The sequence below is a fragment of the Culex quinquefasciatus genome, chromosome 2 (genome assembly GCF_015732765.1).
Source record: "Culex quinquefasciatus strain JHB chromosome 2, VPISU_Cqui_1.0_pri_paternal, whole genome shotgun sequence".
In the NCBI taxonomy this organism is placed as follows: domain Eukaryota; kingdom Metazoa; phylum Arthropoda; class Insecta; order Diptera; family Culicidae; genus Culex; species Culex quinquefasciatus.
In genome coordinates, this window is record NC_051862.1 from 223,566,924 (window position 1) to 223,592,126 (window position 25,203).

At 38.8% G+C, this 25,203-nt stretch overlaps 1 protein-coding gene across 5 annotated transcripts in view; it reads right to left on the reverse strand.

The window, feature by feature from the left end:
- Positions 1–25,203, reverse strand: part of LOC6033627 (protein nubbin) — a 163,707-nt gene that overhangs the window by 129,859 nt on the left and 8,645 nt on the right. For 4 of the 5 annotated variants that reach the window (XM_038252453.1, XM_038252456.1, XM_038252455.1 and 1 more), the window contains 2 exons: positions 18,020–18,488; positions 7,050–7,085 (listed from right to left, as the gene is read on the reverse strand). In XM_038252453.1, the coding sequence (XP_038108381.1) occupies positions 7,050–7,085; positions 18,020–18,371 (388 nt within the window). In that variant the 5' untranslated portion in view covers positions 18,372–18,488. The remainder of the gene's footprint in view (positions 1–7,049; positions 7,086–18,019; positions 18,489–25,203) is intronic. The other variant, XM_038252457.1, reaches the window with a different exon arrangement.

Consider the following 25,203-nt stretch of genomic DNA (forward strand, 5'->3'; position numbering starts at 1 on the left):
GGTGGATTAATCCAATGCCTACTTGATGGCTCCGAGCAGTCATGATACACACAAGCAAATCAACGAGGGAGAGTTAAATTTAAATATTGTGATTTGAATATTATAATTACAGAGTACAGTCGGTGGACCACGAGATTCGATGTCCAGACACGTATTCGTCAGTCGGAGATCACTCCAAGGTGGTCATTTTTCACTCTGTGGTATTTACATACCCTGGGAGCTCTCGAATTCAGAGTCACGAAAAGTTTTGCCTTTTCGACGCGGAAATTTGATCGATTCGAAGAAGGTGAAAACAATTAGAACCGTTACCAGAAAGGGGGCAGAATCTAATTTCCATACCTCTTTCTGTCCCACTTTTGGCATTCCGTCAGATGATACCGGCATGAAAAAAACTCGCGCTATTTTGAAGAAACCGTCCCTCGAAACCATAATTTATGCATCGTTCTGCCTTTTGTATTCACCGACCAACTAAATTTGCGGGCTGATCTGACGAGATCAGCTTTTTAACGTGTTGTTTTTGTTTTGCTACTACTGTCTGCCTTCTCATCACATGTGCATTGACGAGACTTTGATATGTTTTTAATTTTGTTTTATCTTCACGCGCGCGCGCTCGGGTAACCCTTTTTTCCCTCCGTGTGTACACCGACAACAACATCAACATTGATTGCATGCCAGTGTTTGTGGGTCGTCGTCTTGGGCTACTTTGATGCCGCCATTGCCCGCGCGGCACCGGCTTTGGTCACACAGGAATGAGACGCCTTTGAGGTTCCTTTTTTGGTAGCAAAAATGACCTACACACAAACACACACACACACATACGGTGGCGAATTGTTTGAAATAAGGTTGACGCGATCAATAATTTTGAGGTGATCTTATTTGTGAGGGGTTGGATGAGTTAATGTTTGAATTCCGTTGAACGAAATCAGGATTAACAAGTGAAGCAACCCTATTTAAAAAAATCAGATAATACTGAAATTCGGTTCTTTCTGAATGAAGTTTGTGATACTATTTGTTCAACAATTTTAAATAAAGCTTTCTTTAAAAAAAAAGATTTTCTTTCAAATTTGAGAATTCCTAGCTTTTTCAATTTTTTTAACTGCTAGTTTTATTTTTTAAATAATTTAGAATTTTAAAAACTTGGTAATTTTGATTTTTTTTAGATTTAAAAATTTTAAATTATAAAATCTTAGAAGCTTCGTTTTTATTAAACTTTTAAGGGTGGTACAAATATTTTTAAAAGTTTTTGTCACCCCCCCCCCCCCTTCAAAATTGGCCCGCAAAATCAGGGGGCAAAAAAAAATATTTTTACAATAAGCTTCAAAATGTCAATGAAAATTCAAGTGCAACCAGCTGAAATCAAATTAAAATACATTCTCCCCCCCCCCCCCTTAAAAATTGGCCCGAAAAATCAGGGGCAAAAAAAATATTTTTACAATAAACTTCAAAATGTCAATGAAAATTCAAGTGCAACCAGCTGAAATCAAACTAAAATACATTCTCCTGCGTTTAAAATCATTTTTAGCATGTTTGGGTTTATTAAAAAATCTTAAGATTTTTTGAAAATTTTCGATGCAAAATCTTTTTTTTCGATACAATTTTTGTTTTTGTCAGATCTTAGATTTTTTGAAAACTAATGATTGCAAAACAACTGAACTAGTGTAAAATGCATTTTAAAACACTTTTTTCATTTAAATGTGAAGATTATGGCTTGTTATTTAAATTTTTAAAGTTATATATTTTTCAAAACAATTCCATAATTTAAAATTTCAAGCATTTTTTTTTTTATTTTTTTATGATTCAAGATTAGATTAATTTTTTTTATTTTTTATTTACAAACCTGAAAAGATTTTTTAACATTTAGAATTCTTTGAATCACGAAAAAGCAATAATATCATAGTGTAAATAATATATTAAAATTTTATACTTTTTTCCATTTTCTTTCAAATTTTCAAAAAATAAGATGTATTAATAATTTAAAGATTTTTAATTTAACAATCACTAAGATTTAAAAAACAGATTTTTTCATTTGTAATTTTTATTTTGGAATTTAGAAATTTATTGATATTTTTACAATTTTAAGAATTATTTTTTAAGATTTTTTGTATTTTATTCAATTAAAAAAAACTTGTAGATTTACCAGAAATTTTAGTTTATGAGAAATAAAAAAACAAGGTTCTAGAGTTTTTCGAACCTTTGGATTTTATAATTTCCAGGATCTAGAAAAAAAATTAAACGTTCTAAAATCTTTAAAGAAATTTCTAAAGTTTAGGTTTTTGAAATAATTTAGAATTTTAAGAACGTTTGAATTTGGAACATTTTTAAAAGTTTAGAATTTTTAATTTAAGGAAAATCACTTTGAATGTGAACAAAAAACAAATGAAATTAGGTAGGGTGCGAACTCATACCGTTGGATTTAGAAGTCTGGAGAAGTTTGATATGGTATTTCCACGTCTTTTTCTTCTTCTCCCTGAAAATTCTCAAATCAAAAATCAAACCATCCACATTAACGACCCCCGGGTCTATTGTGGTCTCTATTGCAAGTTTCTGCTCGAACCTAGGAGTCCGAATGCTTGAATGGGGAGAGCACCCAAAACTCTTTTTACTCCAAGGAACCTTCCACCCCAGTGTTTGAACTGACGACCTTCGGATTGCGAGTCCAACCGCCGCCATCGATTCCACCGGAGTAGGCTTGGTTTGGTGTGTTGTTTGTACTTATGGCATGGAGACGACTCCTACACCTGGAATGACTTAACTGCCTAACAACCAAGGCCGGGACCGACATTTTACTGCCTCATTCGATGAAAATTCTATGGAATTTATATTCCATTCTTAGAATCTGGTTCATTCGGTTAATGCAACGCAGTAGGCAGTGCCACTTTAATGAGTGTGATACATATCGGGGGTACTCGAAAGTACTAGGGAAACAATATCTAACTCCATCATGCCTATAATGTTGGCATATCAACACTTTGACATTCAATTACAGCTCATAAAAAGCGTTTTTTTTTATCTGAAATCGAGTGATAAACAGACTCGCTGCGCTTGTGTTCGATCAGATTAGATTAGAAAATAGAAATTCGATTCTTTTCATTTAAGGCCGTTGCAAATATTTTTGAAGTTTATGTCCCTCGACTCCGATCAAAGTTGAGGGGGCAAAAATTAAAAAAGCTAAAAATTGAAATTACAACGTCATAAACTTTGAAAAATATTTGCAACGGCCTTACAATATTTTTATGAAAAACGTAAAACATCACAATCAAACAATCGGTATGTTGGATGGATAAAGAAAAGAGTCCTTAATCAGCCTATAAAACAAGAGTTTTCCCTAGTTTGTGGTCTTTTAAACCAACAAGTACACATTTCCTTAATCTTCCAGATAAGAGAAGTTTTGCAATGAAACAATGTTGTTCTCATTGCTACAATGTTTCACGCTACTTTTTCGCAATTCCACAAAATGCAACCTGCAATGATTAATTGCGGACCCAGATGAAATAATTCTACAATTTCGAAAATAATTGTTTACTTTCGTTCCGCTGACCGGCACCGAAGCAAAAATCATGTTGTTCATCAAGAAAAGTGCCCAACAAAAGGCACCATTTAGACCAAATATATAAACAAAATTGCTCCCCTCACCCTCCCAAGATGATGCACCACCCCCTAGCCTACGATCGAGAATGGAGTCGTTGTTGGCGGCTGCGGCGTCCAGCAAAGATCGTGCAATTTAATGAATTCATTTATTATTTAATTTGAAACGAACAATTTGTATAATCTGTTCGGCCCTTTTGCAATCTCGATCGCTTCAAGCTCAGCTCAGCTCAGTGACTTTTCCGGATCAGATGAGCAAGTGTGTGTGTGTTCGAGGCGCTTAAGCCAGTTTTCTTCCTATGAAGAAGATGACGGCGACGACGACGATGGGAATCGGTCGACGTGAGATAAAGGTAATAAAAAGTCACTTAATTTAAATTATGATTTATATTTGTTACTTGCACTGCGCTCTCCCCTAGGCCCTCCACTCCCCCCTCGAATCTACCAGTTCATCATTCTGGCACTGACCCAGCAAAGATAAAGGGCTACCCCACAGCAACAACAGCAACAACATAATGAAAATATGACTCAACACAAAAGAGAAAGGAAAGGAGATAGTAAAAAAAAGAAGTAATAAATATTTTGACAGTTCTTTACGTTAAATTTTATGGCTTTATCTCGCGCTGGCCGCGCGTTGCGTCGTGCCTCTCTGGCAAGGCCTCCTGCGATGAGATGAGACTTGAGAGCGAGCGAGGTTCGAGCGTTCTTCATCTTGCACCACTCAACTAAACACGATTCCTTCCCCCCTTCACTTAATGACGACGACAGTGGAGAAGCTGATGATGACAGTGATCAGTAGTTAATTTGTAGATTTCGCCCGTTTTGTAGTAAATCAGAGCTCGCCGGACGCCTCGTCAATGGACCAACTACTTTGTAGAGGATGCTACGGCGAGTCTCGGACGCGGAAAAAGTAGGCGGAGAACCGACAATATGAGATGAAAGGGAAAGGTGTGAGTGTGTGGGGATCCTAGTTGGCGGCGGCGGCGTCGGCTTGTTTGTGGCTGTTTGCCAACGGATGAATCGGTATTGAGCCCCCCCCGTGAGAATCGGAGTTCAGGTGGGCGAGCGCACTCCCAGTAGGCCTTGGATGGTGAATCAGCGGAGGCTGCCAGCAGGTGTTTCGTTTCCCAGGCTACTTTGTTCCAAAAGGTGTCTAGACACACCACCGGTGTGTGGTGATAAACTTATCGGTGAGATACACCTTTCTGTACAAGTGCAATCAGGTGTGATGTAGCTGACTATGTTTTTAGGAAAACTTCATTGTGGCTATCTGGGCTGCAGTTTGAATGAGAAATTGTCAAGGCATTTTAAATCAGATTTTGGAACCTTTTTAGAAGATTCGATATTACATTGGTACCGTTCTTTACAAGGCTGAATTAAAATAATTGCTCATCTGTGTTAGAGGATGAAATATTCAACTAAATTTGAATTGATTGTAAAAAAAGTGGGACGCTAAAGTTAACATCAAGTGCGTAAGAGTTTTATAAATGATTCACTTTAAGAAAAAGATTTTGATTTTGTTTGTGTGACTTTTTAGATTTTATAACAATAGGTCGAAAGACAAATGGTGAAATGGATAAAAGGAAGAATAGATAAATGGTGTAAGATAATTAAGAATATTTTGCTTTAAAAAAACTAATACAAATATTTTAGAAGTCGGATTTTTTTTTGTTCATGGAATGAAAAATGCCTCCATCAAAAGTACGTTGTTTTCATTGAATTAAAAATCTCTTGAAATATTATTTCTGTTTGATAGAACTGCTCATGTTTGAAAGAATGACAAAACTCACAATATTATTACATTTTTTTTATGAATGGAAAATCCCATAAACATAGATTAATAACTAAGATATTTATTTGACCGAACTGGTTATTATTAAAACAATGGAAAACTCACTTATATAGATCAAATAATTTAAAACTAAAATTTTATTCTAAATGTATCAAAAAGAATTTTAATACAATGTATGGTAAATTTAAATAATTGCTGATTTGAAGGATTTTTTTCAATTGCAAATTGTCACGATATTTTTTTTATTAAACTCCTCACCTCCCACTACGAAATGACAAACAATTTCGAACTCTTCACAACTTTACAGCAATCCCAACCCACTAATTTCATGCTTGACGACGATACAATACCGTACAATTCCGGACCCAGAGATTGGTTCCGAACTGCACTACTTCTTTGATTGTGCCGGGCGGTTCACATAACCTTCAAATGCCACACACACCGACCACCCGACCTGCTCCGTCCCTTGCCAAAGCAGGGGAATTAATCGTATATTAATAATTTGTTTCTGCTACTCTTTTTTCTCATTTTGCTCAGCTGACTGGAAATTAATAAACAACGCTTTTTTGCGCTCTTATTCTTTTGCTCTCACATTGTAGCGACGATTACTCTCTGTTTTTTTTTCTTGTTTTTTTCTGTGCTCTTCTGGTTCATGATTCGCCGGCTTGCCTCCCGCAACCCGATTTGTGTTCTCATTAAAATATTACCTCTATTTATTTTCCATCAAACCGTGGCCGATAATTAAAATCAATTTTAATTAATATTCTCAGCTTTGCCGTTTGTTTCTTTCCCCTTTTGTTGTTGTTGTTTGAAGTACTTTGCCCTGCAAAGCAAAGGCCAGACTGTCTGTCTCGAGCTCAGATCTTTTTTTTTTTTTGCTCAGTGTGTGAGAACCCAGTTGGCCATGCATGCTCGTTGACGTTCAAATTTCGAATATCGCACAGGCGAAGCAGGTTTTTGGACCACGCTTGCTTGGATGAGAGCGAAACAAAAGCGCGCGATCGGTGAGACAATCGATCGCGACATCGCGATTAAAAATAATATTCACTCATTCTCTTTCGCTACACTCGCGATAAAACGTGAGAGATTCTTTTGTTTATTAAAAGGCCTCTCTCATATCCGGATAATGTTCACCGGGCCCGATCGGCGTTTTATTACATTATTAAGTGGATCGTTCGGGGAGAGAAAGGGATCTTGTACCGCAGAGTGTGTGCAAGATATGCAGATTATTATTATTTTTTGATCATTATTCAGAGGATCGAACACGATCCTCGCCCGAGTCATGCTTTAAATTAACTCTTTTTTTTTCGTCGTCAGCAATTTACCCCGCGAGCATCATCAGGAAGCAAGGCAAGATCCAAGATTATCATGTTCTTTGCCGCGATCCCCCTTCTCTCACTCTCAGATCGATTATAACCGATCCTGTACCACAAGGCATTGTTCTCCCTCGCACTCGATCGTCGTTTCATTCAAAATCGCTCGGCTCTCCATTGTCAAAATTCAAATTTTCCCACCGTTTCGGTGAGGTTCGTTGCTTGTTCGGCTCTTGCTGTCGCAGCATCCACGATCGCGGGCACGATCATCACCACTACTACGATCATCATCATCATTAACAGAGGATCGCACTCGGAAACGAATAGAAAGAGAACTTTGAAAAAAAGAGTAAACTTACCGTACGGTTTATCTCGGATTTCACTATCGCTGTTATCTGAAATTAAGCCACCAAGAGAAAAGAAAATTGAGATAATTGCCAACCAGTGCGCTAACAAGAATCGACTTCAACGTAAACAAATTTGATCTCCCCCTCTCTTTCTTGAAAAGAAACGAAAAGAAAATGAAACATATCGCTCACGATCCATCAATACGAACTTCCGAGTGAATATTTTTCATTCATCACCCCAAAAAAACGACCATCGCGCGCATCGAATTGGAGCAATTTTTGACAGGTTGAGGGTTATTACGCAAGAATTGGGCTTTGTTGCCGCGGCTTGAAGAGGAAGGAAGTAACAATCTGAAATGGACCATCTTGCGTTACATGAACGAAATAAAAAAAAATCATAAGCTTTCTGGATGTGATGAATTGAACGTTAATCGGAAGTGAAATACAATTCAAGCAGTTATGTTGCTAGCACAGTAGGTGATGACTAGATTGCTGGATCCAAGTAGGCCACTCTACAAGATGGAACTAGCACGATGTCTTTGCATCATTTAACAAATAAGGACTAGTGCAGAAATCCAACAAAATCTTCAAAATTCGTCACAAGTCAGAATTAAATTTTAAATCTAGTTTTTTTAGCAAAATTTAAGCGACTGTTAAAAGCTAATACAGTTAAACCTCGTATAAGAGCGCCTCGCATATGCAACTTTGCATATACGAGTCATTCCACCTGATTCGGTTTTGTCGCAAGAGTTGCATATGCGAGGTACAGGGCTTATGGGATTTTGGCTATATGGGAGACATGGGCTATATTTTTATAAAAAATCAACTAAACTATACAAATTTATAGTGTTTTGGAATCGTTATGAAGTCAGCTATACAGCTACACCAAATTTACATGGTTTCCGATGTTCTAGATCATCCGAAACTTCGTCAAGTTAAGGCCTATGTGTTCAACGCCGTACAAGTATGAGTTAGGCGATTTGACTTTGGTTTTTGACAACAGATCATATCCGGATAGCCTCAGGGAGGTTCAGGGACTAGTCTACCGATATGTGGTGTTGTTCTGGGTCTTCTGTAGAGTCTCGGGAGGTACGTCCGATGGGTCTACCGCCGTAACACGGCAGAGGTCGGTAGTTTTAGACCTCAGATCATATCCGGATAGCCTCAGGGAGGTTCAGGGACTAGTCTACCAATATGAGGAGATGTTCTGGGTCTTCTATAGAGTCCCGGGAGTTACGACCGACGGGTCTACCACCGTAACAAAGCAGAGGTCGATGGTTTTTGACCTTAGATAATATCCATATAGCCTCAAGGAGGTCCAGGGACTAGTCTACCGATATGTGGAAATGTTCTGGGTCTTCTGTGGAGTCCCGAGAGCTACACCTGAAGGGTCTACCGCCGTAACAAGGCAGATGTCGATGGTTTTTGGCCTTAGATTATATCCAGATAGCCTCAGGGAGGTTCAGGGACTAGTCTACCGATATGTGGAGATGTTCTGGGTCTTCTGTAGAGTTCCGGGAGCTACGTCCGATGGGTCTACCGACGTAACACGGCAGAGGTCTGTGGTTTTTGACCTCAGATCATATTCGGATAGCCTCAGGGAGGTTCAGGGACTAGTCTACCGATATGTGGTGATGTTTTGGGTCACCTGTAGAGTCCCGGGAGTTACGGCCGATGGGTCTACCAACGTAACACGGCAGAGGTCTGTGGTTTTTGACCTCAGATCATATTCGGATAGCCTCAGGGAGGTTCAGGGACTAGTCTACCGATATGTGGTGATGTTTTGGGTCACCTGTAGAGTCCCGGGAGTTACGGCCGATGGGTCTACCGACGTAACACGGCAGAGGTCTGTGGTTTTTGACCTCAGATCATATTCGGATAGCCTCAGGGAGGTTCAGGGACTAGTCTACCGATATGTGGTGATGTTTTGGGTCTCCTGTAGAGTCCCGGGAGTTACGGCCGATGGGTCTACCGCCGTAACAAAGCAGAGGTCGATGGTTTTTGACCTCAGATAATATCCAGATAGCCTCAGGGAGGTTCAGGGACTAGTCTACCGATATGTGGAAATGTTCTGGGTCTTCTGTGGAGTCCCGAAAGCTACGCCTGAAGGGGCTACCGCCGTAACAAAGCAGAGGTCGATGGTTTTTGACCTCAGATAATATCCAGATAGCCTCAGGGAGGTTCAGGGACTAGTCTACCGATATGTGGAGATGTTCTGGGTCTTCTGTAGAGTTCCGGGAGCTACGTCCGATGGGTCTACCGACGTAACACGGCAGAGGTCTGTGGTTTTTAACCTCAGATCTTATTCGGATAGCCTCTGGGAGGTTCAGGGACTAGTCTACCGATATGTGGAAATGTTTTGGGTCTCCTGTAGAGTCCCGGGAGTTACGACCTCAGATCATATTCAGATAGCCTCAGGGTGGTTCAGGGACTAGTCTATCGATGTGTGGTAATATTCTGGGTCTTCTGTAGAGTCCCGGGAGTAACGGTCAATGGGTCAACAGCCGTAACTAGTCTACCGATATGTGGTGATGTTCTGGGTGTTTTGTAAGATTTCGGGAGCTACGGCTGTTGGACTAGTCCCTGAACCGTCCTGAGGCTATCCGGATGTGATCTAAGATCAAAATCCAGTGACCTCTGCCTTATTTCGGTGGTAGACCCATTGACCGTAATCCCGGGACTCTACAGAAGACCCAGAACATCACCACACATCGGTAGACTAGTCCCTGAACCTTCCTGAGGCTATCCGGATATGATCTGAGGTCAAAATCCACCGACCTCTGCCGTGTTACGTCGGTAGACCCATTGACCGTAGCTCTCGGGACTTTACAGAATACCCAGCACATTACCAGAAGTCGGTAGACTAGTCTCTGAACCACCCTGAGGTTATCTGGATATGATCTAAGATCAAAATCCAGTGACCTCTGCCTTATTTCGGTGGTAGACCCATTGACCGTAACTCCTGGGACTCTACAGAAGACCCAGAACATCACCACACATCGGTAGACTAGTCCCTAAACCTTCCTGAGGCTATCCGGATATGATCTGAGGTCAAAATCCACCGACCTCTGCCTTGTTACGGCGGTAGACCCATTGACCGTAGCTCCCGGGACTTTACAGAAGACCCAGCACATTACCAGAAATCGGTAGACTACCCTAGTAACATTTTTAAACTTACAGGTTTTATCAGGGTTCTGAAAACCTTCATGCAGCCTAAACAGGCTTTTATGGCCTACTTAAAACCTAAAATGTTACTAGGGTAGTCCCTTAACCTCCCTGAGGCTATCCGGATATGAACTGAGGTCGAAAACCTCCGACCTCTATCTTGTTGCGGTGGTAGAGTCATCGGCCGTTACTCCTGGGACTCTACAGAAGACCCAAAAAATGACCACACATCGGTAGACTAGTCCCTGAACCACCCTGAGGCTATCCGAATATGATCTGAGGTCAAAAACTTCTGACCTGTATCTTGTTACGGTGGTAGACCCATCGGCCGTAACTCCCGGGACTCTACAGGAGACCCAGAACATCACCACATATCGGTAGACTAGTCCCTGAACCTCCCTGAGGCTATCCGAATATGATCTGAGGTCAAAAACCACCGACCTCTGCCGTGTTACGGCGGTAGACCCATCAGACGTACCTTCAGGGACTCTACAGAAGACCCAGAACATCACCACATATCGGTAGACTAGTCCCTGAACCTCCCTGAGGCTATCCGGATATGATCTGTGGTCAAAAACCACAGTCAAATCGCCTAACTCATACTTGTACGGCGTTGAACACATAGGCCTTAACTTGACGAAGTTTTGGATGATCTAGAACATCGTAAACCATGTAAATTTGGTGTAGCTGTAAAGCTGACTTCATAACGATTCCAAAACACTATAAATTTGTATAGTTTAGTTGATTTTTTATAAAAATATAGCCCATGTCTCCCATATAGCCAAAATCCCATAAGCCCTGTACCTCGCATATGCGTGCTTCGCATAAGAAACCCCCATATGAGGTGCATATGCGAGGTTTAACTGTAAAAGCAAAAACAATCAGACAATTTTGAAAGTTCAATCGTAGATCAATTTTCACTGATTCCGCCTCAAAACGATTTTTTTTTTGCTTGGTCACCGCCAATTTTCGACCTTCCCGGCCGGTCACCGCCGCCGTTTGACCTTAGCGCTCACAAGAGTGCGATAAATTGTGTGTCTTTTCGGAAAAAGAAACACAAAAAACGCACTCTGCTGCCGCCGCACAAAAAGCCCGAACCCGGAGATAAACAACTGTGACACATAAAAAATAATTGCTTGTACTATTTGACAATTTTTATTCCTATTTTCTCACTTCCCGCGCGTTTATCATTGTCGTTTTTAAAAACACATAAAATTTGTCACACCGCGCTCGCCGCCGCTCCAACTTTGTGACCGCATCGTAGTAGTCTCTGGGAAGCTCTACAGCCGAGATAGCCGGGCTCGGGTTGTGAGGTTGGTCAACGGTGGCAGTAGCCTTTGGAAAACGGAGAGGCGCCCGGCCAACCAGACGAGTTGACGTCGTCGTTGGTTCTCAGGGGGGGTTGTTTGAGGCTTGCTTAGATCGAGATGTCAGTTATCGATGAATTATTTAAAAAGTTTTGAAAATTACAAAAAAGAAAGCAAAAAACAAGCAAATTTGTAAAATTGCCTTATTCAAAAACTTAATTCCAAAGATAATAAATTACAAACGCATGCACGGATTCAAATGGTTACCCAAATTAACTTGTTTGCGGACAAGATTTACAATTATAGCCCCCAATAAATTCCACCTTTTTATGGAAACTGGTACAAAACTTTCGACACAGTGACAGTCATCCATCGAAGGAGGCGAGCTGGTGTACAATTATAACAATAGGTGTAGCAGCACCCCCACCTCAAAAGGGTCACTCAGGTGTGGCCACTTGCCGCGCGCGTCTTCACGTCGCGGCCTCCTGAGTGTGATGCTCATATTTTGGGAAATTTAAATTATTACGTACCTCCGTGGTGGCGCGGCCAAGGGAATCGTCAAATTGTTAATTTGAATAGCAGGTCTCTCGCCACGCAACGCGTTAAATATTAAGATGGATATCGCGAAGCGGCCTCTCTGAAAGGCAACTGTCATGTCAAACTTAAATAAGTGCGGCGGAAGATTTCCCTCCGTGGTCTAATTGGAACCATACTAATTAGTGTGTATGGAAATCCAGATTGATATCGCGATTTTTTCCTTCCTTCTTCATAGTTTGGGACTTTCTTACATACATTTTGGACTGACCGCCAAAAAGTGAGCCATTTCTAGCGTCTAATTGTGGCCAGAGTAGCCCCCGTTCGTGATTGCCCCGTTACACATATGGGCGCCTACTATGATGGACGGGTACGTTGCTCTGTTTTGACGGGCTGAACGCTAATTTCCGCTTTTCCCCCACTCCCCACCCTCCATCCAAGTAGCCCTAATTTTCTGTCCGGTTCACAGAAGCACACCGTAATTCGTTTAAAAATTCAAATTTTAAAAATTAACTCCATCCCAAGCGATCAACATCATCATCATCTTCTAGGAAATTACCGCTCTCGGTGATCCGCTCTGATCCTCGAGCTTTTTTCGGATGATGAGTTTGGACAAAAGACGCTCGCGCTCGCGATCTAACAAGCGGAACCGAGATGGTGATGGCTCAAAAAATGATATAATCGCCCCTGAGAGATGAATAATATTCCGGCGAGGTTCGATTATTTGAATATATGGAAAAGATCCAAGAAGGCTGCTGAGACTGCTGGCTGGGACAACCGCCACCTTCGATAATGGCTCGCAGAGCGCAGAGATCGAGCGAAACGGTGTTAACGTTCATTGTTGGCGGTAATTATGGATAATTTTGAACTTCCTGGCCTGGCTTGCTTTGATGGCGATACTGACTGACTGACTGACTGACTGGCAGGTTCGTCAATCGTCGGGAACCAAAGGCAACTTGGTGTAATTTCTAGAGGAGTTCAGGTTGCTTGAGGGTGAGACGGCGTTCATTCATAAATGTGACGAATTGGAGAAAATGAGGAGCAAAGTGGACGATTTTGGGAAAGAACTGAAGTTGGAATGTGTAAGAAATTTGAGTTGGTATGATTTTTTAATATTTTTAATAATGCATGGATGTTTGAGCATGTTTGTAATCCAATTGGTTATTTTTTCGTTGTTCTCAACCTGTAGTACACGTAGAAACATCCAATACTCTTAAAAAGGAACATTCCATATGAAGTACCAACTTTTTCGAGCTTCGAGCCAATATGTGAAAAAATAACTTGAAAATTTAATTCTTAAATATATTAAATTAAATTAGAAATGAACCACACATCAAATTACATGTTCCGGTAACGTCATGCTTAGGATTCCCGAACGTTTCAAAACACGGACCTCTCATCTTATTTTATGTTATCACTTATTTGAATATTGATGATATTCACTATAACTTTTATTTCAAATTTATTTGGAGATCAAAACAATTAAATAAAATTAAAATATGAGTTTACCAAAACTGTGAAAAAATTCATAGGCTTCCTAAGAAACTGGAAAGCAAACCAAAAATTTCGAGTTCCTTAAATCCTAGCAAATTGTTATACAAAATATAGACCTTTTTATGTTTATAGCTTCTTTGAGACCTACGGAATACCATTCATTAAAATTTTAGTCCAAATTTGTGCGATTCATAAGCAAAAACAAGTGTCCGGATTTCGAATCAGCTTTTATCAGTGTCCGAAATTCGAAGCAAGATAAGTAATTTTAACTTTAAAATTCTGTAGATAAATTGTTATAAAAGACATATTTTAAATGCATTCCCTTTTAATTTACTGTTTATAGTAAATCCTTATGATATTTCAACATTTCCAACTTATTACATGTTTTTTTTTGCCAGTTATAATAAAAATGATATGCAGATTTCGATTCATGGAATTTTGGTTCGATTATTATTATTTTGAGGAAAATTTGTACAAATATTGATAAAGTGCACCGTTTTCAAATAGCAAAAAAAATCACAATTTTTCATTTGAGTAACATACCCCGTGCCCATTTTAGGAAAAAAAAACATTCTAATAGAATTCTCTACATTTTTCTTGTTGAGCTTTTTTGATACGGCCTTTGGTTGCTGTGATATGGCTACCCAAAAATTTAAAAAAGAAAAAAATCAGATTTTTTTTGGAAAAATGAAAACTATGGAAACTGAAATGTTAAACCGGTGTAATATAGAGTATTTGTCCCTTTTAAAATATTTGTCCTCATTCCAAAATATAGAAAATATTTATCAAAATAACACTAATGTTTTGATTTAGAAACTTCAATCAAACAGTCCAGACCTATTCTTCAATTTTTTTTATCATTATTTAATGATTTTTTGCCTTTTCTGGAATTTTCAGGAAAGATGTAATTTTTAGCTCTGAAAAGAATATAAATAGAATTAAAATTGTGTTTTTTTTAATCAATTTATACAGACAAAAAGTGATTTATAATATAAGAAAAAAAACGTGATTCATTTATTTCGATGTAGTCCTCATTTTACCTACAACCTTGCCAAAATCAACAAATCGATCAATAAATTCCTTCAAAAGATTAAGATTTTAGAATTTTCATATATTATTTTTGCATGGACTGCTGTCAAATTTGTTTGGAAATTATATGGACAAAGAAATGATGCAAAATGCCTTCAACAAGTTAAATAAATGCAAAAACTCGGATGGCCGAAATCTCAAATAATTGTTCAGTTGACTCTCTGGTTTTCGATCTTCATTATCTCAATATTGCTCCATTTATCGATGAATCCCTCCCTTAATGTTCCCTTTGATTTCAAAACTTTCCGAATGCCAATATTTTGGCTGACATAGACCTTTTTCTATGCAAAACAGAGTATTTAAGGGAGTTTGATATTCGTTTGTTTATGATTGCTGGTAGTGCCATGATTCTCTCTCATTAGTTGGGTATCAGACAAAAAATAATCTCAGTCGAATCTTTACTTTGCATCGTTTTGTAACCTGATGCTTCTCTCCCTCGATGGTCCCTTTGATATTGCTAAAGATAAAATTAATTTAGAATTATGATGTGTTTAAATTTTAGATTGGATTAGAAAATAAATTATTGAGAAAGTTTACTATTTTAAGTTAAAAAAACATGATTAGTGTTACTTTTCAATAAATTATTTTGTTAAAATATTTAAACATTTGTTTTTAAACATGGTGGTATGGACTACTTCGATCCAGATCGAACCAAAAACAAAAACAACAAACCTACTTGTCACCAGCATTCGTGGTAGCCTGGTTATACGAATCCAGCCTACTAATTACAGTGCTCTTGCGCCGGATCCTCGTAAATGATCATGGGGTGTTAATTACAGTCTGTGCCGCGCGTTCGCGAGCGCCACCAAATTTTGGTTTGGCTGTCGTGTTGTCTTCTTCAATTCCTACAAACTGCGGTGCCTGGTCAGACAAGCTCTCATTTGAATTTTCGGGGGGAGACACGATCAAACCACACGATCTCCGGCCCCGGTGGTCTCTGTGCGTATATTTTTTATTATCGCATTTTTTTTTTTTTTGAAAACGAGAGAAGGGAATAAAAAAAGCTTGAGCATTGTACACCTCAAGTACATTGTGTTTTATAGTAGGAGAAAAAAAGAGACGTTCCTCGCGCGTCGCAGTTGTTGGTGGTAATTATGCGACATCACGAGATCATTATCAGCAATTCCAGCTTTTTGAGGAAGGGCGAAGGGGGTGCCAGCTATAATTATCATCTTCAACGGCCCCCACCGCATGTCCACGGTCCGGCTGAGCCCAAAACGACATGCAAAGTAACGCCGCAGAACAGCGGCGTTGAGCAGCAGTTCTGACGACTTGTGCGAAGAAGGAGAAACAAATTGAAATTCTGAAACATTTCTCGAAACAAACACGTCCGTCAGACTTGTCTAAATCTAAACTAGCAGCAGCACCCTAGTAGGCCTGGCTACCTTGTTTAAATGCTATGCAAATTGTTACCTTGCAGCACGACCGCCAGTAGGCGCTGCCATCCGAGCTCAGCTTCTCTGCCTAATTGGCACTCTTTGATGAGCAATGGTGGTTCAAGTCCGACTAATTACAAGGGGCTGGAAACTGTAATATTATTTAAGAATACTGAGTATACTAACGATATTCCAGTATACTTGTTAGTATACTAACCGAAAAGCAATAAACTGTAAGTATATTAAGATACTCTCAGTATATTGGTTAGTATACTGGCGATATGTAAAGGAAATAATAAGTATACTAACATATATTTTGATATACTGGTTAGCATAATAATTATAGCTCTAAGAGTTTCCAACCCCTTGACTAATTATTTGTTTGCTTAGCCGCCAGCGCAGTCTAGTAGGCTCTGACTGACTGACTGATAAGTCCATGGGCGCAGTTGACGATTTGCTGCACGCCTTGCAACACCATCAACCGTGTGCAGTGTGCAGAGCAAAAAATTAATTTTACAACTTTTTATTCACATATATAAATCGTTCCACTGACACTGTTCGGCCCAGTTATGAATGTTTAACTAGGCGCTGCCTTGAGGAAGAGAGACGGGGAAGAACCAACTGCGGAGCATTATGCCTTCTGTTTTTCTGCAGCGAAAATATTTGCAAAATGTAATGAGAGCTAATTAGCATGATTTTGCATGACGATTTCCATGTTTTACTTGGCGTTCTCCAAGGTTTCTTACTCTTTTTTATTGTTATTTTATTTTAAAGCAACTTGACGAAAAACCTTGCCCCAAGGAGCGCTCCTTCTGTTGATATATCTAACGATATTTTAATTACGTCTGCCTCTGACTGCACACCAGAGAACAGAACTTGCAGCTGAGCATGCAAATCGTAGCAGGCTGCACGCAACTCTGAGTGGGCCAACTGAGCGAAAAGTTTAAGGTTTCAGTGATAAGCTTCTTTCGTTCAATTTCAAAAATAATATTGTTTTTTTATAAGAAAAAGTTTGCCATTGAAAAACCCAAATTTCTCAAACTGTTGATTTCCATATTGATTCACAGAAATTCCCACACTCAACCAAAACCGCGAATCCAAACCGCATAATTTATGCACCCCACCAGTTTTCCCGACCACAAAATTGCGTACAAACTTGACGACGGAACAAATTTTCAATTCCCGTTGACTTTGCACCAAATCAAATAACGTTTATCTTGGTCGCAGTAGGCTCCCCTTTCAACAACCAACTTGCACCCGTTTGATCACCACGTCATTGCGTTCGCCTACTTGAGCGACATGCTTTTTTCCAGTGTATTACAAGCTAATTCAAACTGATCCACCTAGCAGTCTCAAATTTCCCAAAAATTGCCTCAATTTACAATTGAATAAAATAAACAATTTCTCCCTTCGTGACCGAACGTTCGCAAGGAATTTGCTGAATAAATCATAGATTTACCCCTTTTATATGGCGCAAACCCTTCCTTGTGGAAAACACTTATGTTCTCCCGACTTGGCTTGGGGGGTTGTTTTTTATGTCCTGTCACACACGCCTCTACATCTCGAGCGAAACCCGATGACAACCGTCGCACGCGACAAAAGGGATCGTCCCCTCGAGAAGTCCTCGTTCTTCTTGAAGGAGGAACGAGGAAGAAAAGGTGCCGGAATCTCTTGAAAGGGTTGCCCCTTGAGCAAAACAAATCTCGGGCCTTTATTTTCACTCTTTACTCTTGACGGAGGAAGTTCTAGAGCATAGGGGACGATTTTAGAACGATTATTTGATTGACTTAATGATGATTTATAAGGAGTTTATGGTTTTGCTCGGTGGTACCTTTCACCTTAATAGATATGTGTGTGTGTGTGTGTCTCTATCCCCTTAATGGGCACGAGGCACTGTGGGATGACTTTTTCCACTTTGCCGAGCAGAATCTCAGTCTCTGACACAGTGGATGATGATGATCTTGTTTTGACAGCTCGCTATCTGCGAGAGCCAATCGAATTCGTCTCTGACAATTACCTTGTTCCTCGTGGTTCTTCTCGTACGGTGGCGACTCATCCGGCCCACCCCCTCCTCCGCCACCGGCCCCGTAAAACTGCCGATACAGCGGATGGCGGGTGGCCGCGGTCGAGGCAGCGGAGCTGGCTTTAAATTTGGACATGGTGAAATCCAGCGCCTGCTGATCCACGGCTGATAATGGTTCTTCTATTTTGGTAAATTGGACGTGGCCTGTCGCAGTCGCAGTCTTGGTCGGCGTCGTCCTAGTAGGCGGCGGCGGGCTCACTTTTGATGGCTTCTGATAAAAGCAGTGATTGAATTGGTGGTCTAATGCCACTCCATGCGCACTCCGCTGGACGACCAAAAGCGGCATAATCGGCACCAGTTGAGTACCAGTGTGCGATGGTGTTCTTTTTCGAATTTTTAACTTTGCACTAACTTCACATGGTTTCACTGATTTTTCGCGAATAACTTGTTCAAGTTTTTATGTCTGAAAATGAGAGAAAGAATGACTGAGTTACTTTGTTACCAAATTTAAAATATTTTAATGGATTATTTTTCTATTTTCTTCTAAAAAAAATCACAATTTAAAGAAACTTTTCATGTCATCTTGAATATGATTCATAAATTTGTTTATAGTCCTAGAAACTTATGCAGTTCGTCACATGTTTACACAACTTCATGCATCGATTTAAAATTTGTAAAAGCTTGAATATAATTTTTTTTCGTGGAATATTTTAAATAAAAAATATCGAGATGCATTGCATTTTGTTAGTTCCATCACAATAGGGAAATTCAAAACGTTATTCGCGATTATAAAAAAACGAGGGCTAACTTGGCAACAATGAGCAAATCTCATTTGCCCGTTTTTTTTTTTTTTTTTTTTTTTAATTTAATCGCCACGAGTTGATTTTGGTGTTGTTTATAGATTATTTTTAGCCAAAAAATAAGGCTAATATTTTAACAATAAACTTCAAAATTTCAATGAAAATTCAAGTGCAACCAGCTGAAATCAAATTAAAATACATTCTTCTGCGTTTAAAATCATTTTAGCATGTTTGGGTTTATTGAAAAATCTTAAGATTTTTTGAAAATTTTCGATGCAAAATCTTTTTTTTCGATACAATTTTTGTTTTTGTCAGATCTTAGATTTTTTGAAAACTAATGATTGCAAAACAACTGAACTAGTGTAAAATGCATTTTAAAACACTTTTTTCATTTAAATGTGAAGACTATGGCTTGTTATTTAAATTTTTATATTTTTTTATTTTTTTGCCCCCCCCCCCCCTTGATCTCGGTCAGGGCCGAGGGACAAAAACTTTTTTATATATTTGCATCGGCCTAATCGATATACAGCACCAAAAACATTTTTTTATTACCTTAAAAAACCAAAAAAAAATCAGGAAGCAAAATAAATATCATGCAAGATTAAAATTTTAATTTAAAAAAAAAACTTGTAGAATTGATTGGATACTTTTTAATACTCTTATTTTTTTACAAACTTCAACAACCGATAGCGACCTTTAAATTTGGCTCAAAATAGTTTCTTATTTTCACCTAAAGAATCAAGCAATTTTTCTTGTCACCTTTTGTACTCATCCATACCATGTACTCATACAACGTTAACGAAGACAGGAGGACTACACAAAAAAAATCAGACTTAGAGTTCCGGGTTTCGGGCCAAAATTCAATCGAAAGAACGCATCTAAACCTTCAATTTAGTAATAGGATTTTTTCCTGGGACGAATCCTCGCCGTGCACGAATTTTTTTAGATTTCTGAAAAAAGCGTTTTTCCAAAAGCAAACCTTAAACCTTTCTTTTGTAAGAAAGGCAAAAAGAAATGGTTACTTCTGAAAATAACTTTTTTACAATTCGATCAAAAAATTCCTTTAAAAAATACAATGTTTGTATGGCTGCCAAATTTGAATGGAAAATGAAACTGATAAGATAATGCAAAATGTCTTTGGGGATACAAATGGCACCCGAAAAGAAATTTACAAAAAAAAACAAAAGGGAAAAAGTAGAAATTTTTTTAAATGAATATTTTTTTCAAGATTTTGAAAAGTATCTAACTCTTTAAAATAATGTTTAGTCTATCGAATTGTTATTTTTATCGAAAGAAGATTGTTGAAAAAATATGAACTCACAAAAATTCTTGCTTTTGAGAGAGAAACTGAAAAATACAGCTAAAATTGGGAATGCATTTTAATCATTAACTTCATGAAGACATCCATTATATTTTAGATGTTAATGAGATTTATGACCTACACATGAATATAAATACCCATCGTTAGTCAAAATAACAGCACAAAATGAAAAAAATATTCAAATTGCCAATCCTGCATCTTCGAAACAAATGACAAACTTTCCATAAATATTCCATCATTTTCCTCTTAATTACATCAAATTTGAACCTTTCTCCAATTATCACCATCGATACCGTAAATTAATGGGCTACTTGGATGGGCCAAAACACGGCCATAAACACTGAAACTGCCACCACCACCACGCGGGTCTAATCCCAAACCGCTACAAGTCAGACCAGCAGTGGGCCCTCTGTAATTAATTCAATTAACACCGTGCACTTGTTCCTGCGTTCTTCCGGGAGAAAAACCCCAGACTCATCCCGGAACAAACGGCCCCGACTACCGGCTAAGCTTGCTCAAGGAGAAAGGAGAGTGTAAAAAACAAAAGGATAAATAAATAGGCAATAAACGCATATAATTTATAAGCATTTTCGTTCTATTGGCTTTCTTCACCTGCCCAGGTTGGTTAGAATGAGGTTTTGTTTTTTTTTTTGAAGATGAAAAGCAATCTCATGAATATTGTTTTTCCGTTTCAATTTTAATAAATTCATATTTTAATGAGCAATTTTCGGGGGGCGGGATGTGCTCGAGCTCGCACTTGAACCCATTCATTAGTAAAACGAAAACAACCCGCAGTAGGCCGCCAAATATCACTCCAAAGCAAGCCACGACGAAGGCGACGACTTTGGCGGGGAGGAATTAACATACACTCAGCAGTTTCTGTAAGCGTTATAAATTATAAAATTACCATCAATTACCGCACAAAAGAACGACTCTGGGAACCGACGAGCGAGATAGAGATAGAGGTGAGAGAGAGAGAGGGTGAAAAAAGCTGCTGAGAAGATGATCCGCGGAAGGTGTGAGATGAAAAAAAAAACAACAACAACAAAATAGTAAAGCGAACGTGAATGAAGTAAGCAAACTCCCAGAATTTCCGCCAGTCAGCAGCAGCAGCTTGAATGGAGCGGAGAAAATTGGGCTAAACACTGTAATAAGAGATGCGAGAAATATTTAATTTTATTATAATAATACTCAAAATTGTTTGCTGGCCTGCGGTTCTGGTTCGGAACTTTAAGATTGAGCAAAGTGGGCCTTGAAAAAAGTGTGTGAGGAACGTTGCTTTTTCATGAATGAACTCTACGGGTGCTGAAATCACAGTAACAGGGTTGTACTTGAAGGATACATTCCACAAAAATTGTACGGAAACTAAATTTTATTCTATTTATCAAAATAGGAAAGAAAACAATATTTCAAAAACAACTTCAACCTTGCTCTCAACTGACCACTTTCCTATCAACACCTCACAGCTGTGTGATCTCAGGAAGTTGGAGTTTGGAGTAGGCCATGAGCCAACACACCCTTTCATCCATCAAAGCAAACATGTGCAACGCTAATCGATTTTGCGATGGGCGATTACCGGGATTATCGGACAAGAACAGCAACCTTTGAAAAAATGAAAAGCTGTGCGATAAAGACTCTTACGCGTGATTCATTCATTGATGAAACTCTTCTTTCCGGTGTTCCGGTGTCGGGAATGTGAATGGAATGTTTTGGGGGTAAATTTTATCAATTTTGATATTAATTCGGCTCACTGACGATGATACCGAGCGAGCAGCAGCACCAGAAGCGGAGGATGATTGACCAATTATTAATTCTTTATGCAAAATCGACGATTTTTTTCTCTCTTTCTTGGAAAACCCGGAAAGATAATGACGCAGAAAATTAAACGTCTCAAATTGGTTCTTCCTCAAGCCGGTAGTGCCCTTGATTATGAACACACATTTCCTAATCGAAATTTCCTGCCATTAGAGCAGTCTAACAAATAATCAAGTGTAGAAAAAAAGGTGTGGATCCATTCTGGTCTTATCAAGCGCGTCGTGAGCATTACGAAAGAAGGTTTTCTGACGAAAGCTGAGCTGATAAAGCGGCGCACTCGATATTCATAAAAAGTGGTTCAAGTGTTGAGGCGATATTGAAGCCGGTGGTTTATTTAAATTTAATCACTAAGCAAATTAGATCGTGTACCTTGACTTTGATAGGGTTTTGTGCTGTTCTTTTGCTAGAATGATGCAAATTGCGAAATAAGCAAAAGATTTAAAACTTCTATGTTCGTCAAAATCAATGAACCTAATAAACATTTCTGTGTGAAAAATAGTTTATCTAAGATTATTCAGTTTCAATTTCAATAATAAAAAATAAATTTCAAGCCTAATTTAAACAAATTTTAAGCAATAAGTGTTGAAAATATTTAAAACATTATTACAGTTATACTACTCCTAAAAAATGCCAAAATATAAATTAATTTATAGATTTTTTTTCTTATTTTTTTTTAATCTGTGGTCTCAAACATCAAAATTTGCAAAAAGTTCAAAAGTGCATTATTAGATTTAAAATAAAAAAAAACGTTCTCGACATCAATATTGCTCCATCTGTCAATTAATGTTTCAGCCCCTTCAAAAGCATGCTTTGATTTTTTCGTTCTATAATTTGAAACCTCCCGCTCTTGACGGTCCCTTCAATATCGACACAGAGAGTGTCCACTTTAAATATAACTTTAAATAGTTTACAATCCATTGTACAAGGATTATTTAATAAAAAATAAGCTGTAAGCCTTTTAAAAAATCCTCGCGAATGTTTAACTTTTTAAAAAATGGTTGTTCCTTTGATCGAAGATTTAAATAAATTGAAATTTTCGGAAATTGAAAAACTTTTTGATTGAAATTCCTGTTTTACAGGAAGGAAAACAACTAAAACTACAAACGGTAATAATTTATTTTTGATGCATTGAATATTGTTTATTTTTATCAAATAGAGAATTTTGAAGCTTTTACAAAAAACAAAAACTTCGCCCAAAGTTAAAAAACGAGAGGATAGTCGTCACGAAAATAACGTGAAGAAAATGCTATTTTGCGAGAGCATAGTCCTCTCGCGTGTTCATTCGTTCATTGGAACAGTTCATCCTATTGAGTGGCTTATATGGACAAATGACCGCCACTTAGTTATCAAACCATGGTGGCCCATACGGCAAAGGCACGGTTAAATAAGCCGAAGGTCTTAAGTTCGAGTCTCGATACCGGTACTTTTTCTTCTTTTTTTTTATTGACAGATGAACTTTTTTGGAAAATGAACCCATGAGTAAAGTACTCTCAGTAATTTTGGGATTTATCCTCTCCGTCCGCACACAGTACCATTTTACTACCGAATCGTGCTCTTTATCCTCTCGTATGCCGATGCCCAGTTCTGGATGTATACGCAATGCTTGAGCAAACCCGATATTTTCATATTTTTAAATTTAAAATAGTGATTGTTACAATTTATTTAGCATTTTATGATACTTTTTGTAAGCAAAAATTTAAAATTTATCTTGCAATTTGAAATTTACCACAAATTTCATAAATCCGCGCCATTTTTACCAATTTTATCAGTCTTCGACGCAAATGAATTGTGTGATAGAGGCTTCTAAGGAAAAAAAAGTTTAAATTTTCAAAAATCTAACCTGACATTTGAAAATGTCGTATTAAAACTCAAAATGCTGCTCAAAATGAGCCTATGCCTGAAAATATTTTTATTGGATTCATCGGAAAATTTTACATAACGTATAAAAAAATGGAGTTAATTTTTTTTCATTGTCTGATTTTTGATTGTCGAGCATAATCCCTAAACTACTCTAAAGTGATTTCGATTTTTTAAACCCAAGATGGCGACCAAAATGGCGGTAAAGAAATATTGAAAAAATGCATCTTGTAATTTAATAGGCAATCAACTGTTCAAATTTAACTAAAATTTCATGTGAAAAGTAAGAAAATATAAAACACGAAAAAAGCCCATACAAACGTTCGGATAATCGAGTCTGGACTGAAGTATTTATTTTGTATAGACAATTGCAAACGTTTTATGAGTGTTTGGTGCTGTAAAATTACCTATTTGATCACTCGCAATATATCAGTCAAATACAAAAATAAACTAAAAATTAAAAAATGCTCATTATTGAGAGGATTGCTCTTTCACAAAACAGTGACGTCTACCTTCTCATTGACCATTAACTGTTGATACTATCTCTACCAACCATTTCTCACGTAAACACGTGTTCATCTTCCTACACACATCTTAGCGAAATCAGCTGATCTATTTCCGGTGGGCCACAACAACCACCACCTCCTCCTCCACCATTGACCATTCACTAATCAATCCGACCCAGCAGCCAGCCAGCAGTCGTCACGCACGACTCGTTCCACATCCTCGTGGTCCGTTTATCTCCTCGGGCCTCTACTCATTGAGCGTTGGAGGTGCTGGTATTGGTCAACCAAGTCCACTTCCTAAGACAACGCCGCCGATTACGCCATACTTTCTTTTTGCCCACCTTAACTTTGTCCTCCTTCTCTCATCTTCTACCGGCGTCCGTAATGCGTAAAACCAACCACCCAAAATCAACACGTCATGACCATCATCATCGGCCATCATTGGCCAAGAGATCATCAAAGTAGTCACTGACCGCGCCACCGACCGCGCTCTCAGGGGCAACTTAATGCCGCTAACTATGGTCCTGTTACACATCTCACCGACCAACACGACCAACTGACTGACGGACACGTCACAGCAGGCCGTGCAAAAGAGACCGAAAAAGTCCGGGGCGAAAGGAGCGCCACCAAGCCGCGGTTGCGGTCGCCGACGGCAAATTCGCGGCAACTCCGCGGAAGAAAACATCATCATCTCAGCATGCTTTGCTTTTCCTTGCAGCAGCATCCCGAAAACATTTCACGTGCTGCTCGAACTCGTATGTGTGAGTGAGTGTACTTGACGCGGCTAACCGCGACTCACTTTACCGAGCCATCATCGGAGCAACCGGCGACCGGGAAGGGAATCAAAGCCGGGCCTGGCGGGGTAACGAGTGCCGAGCG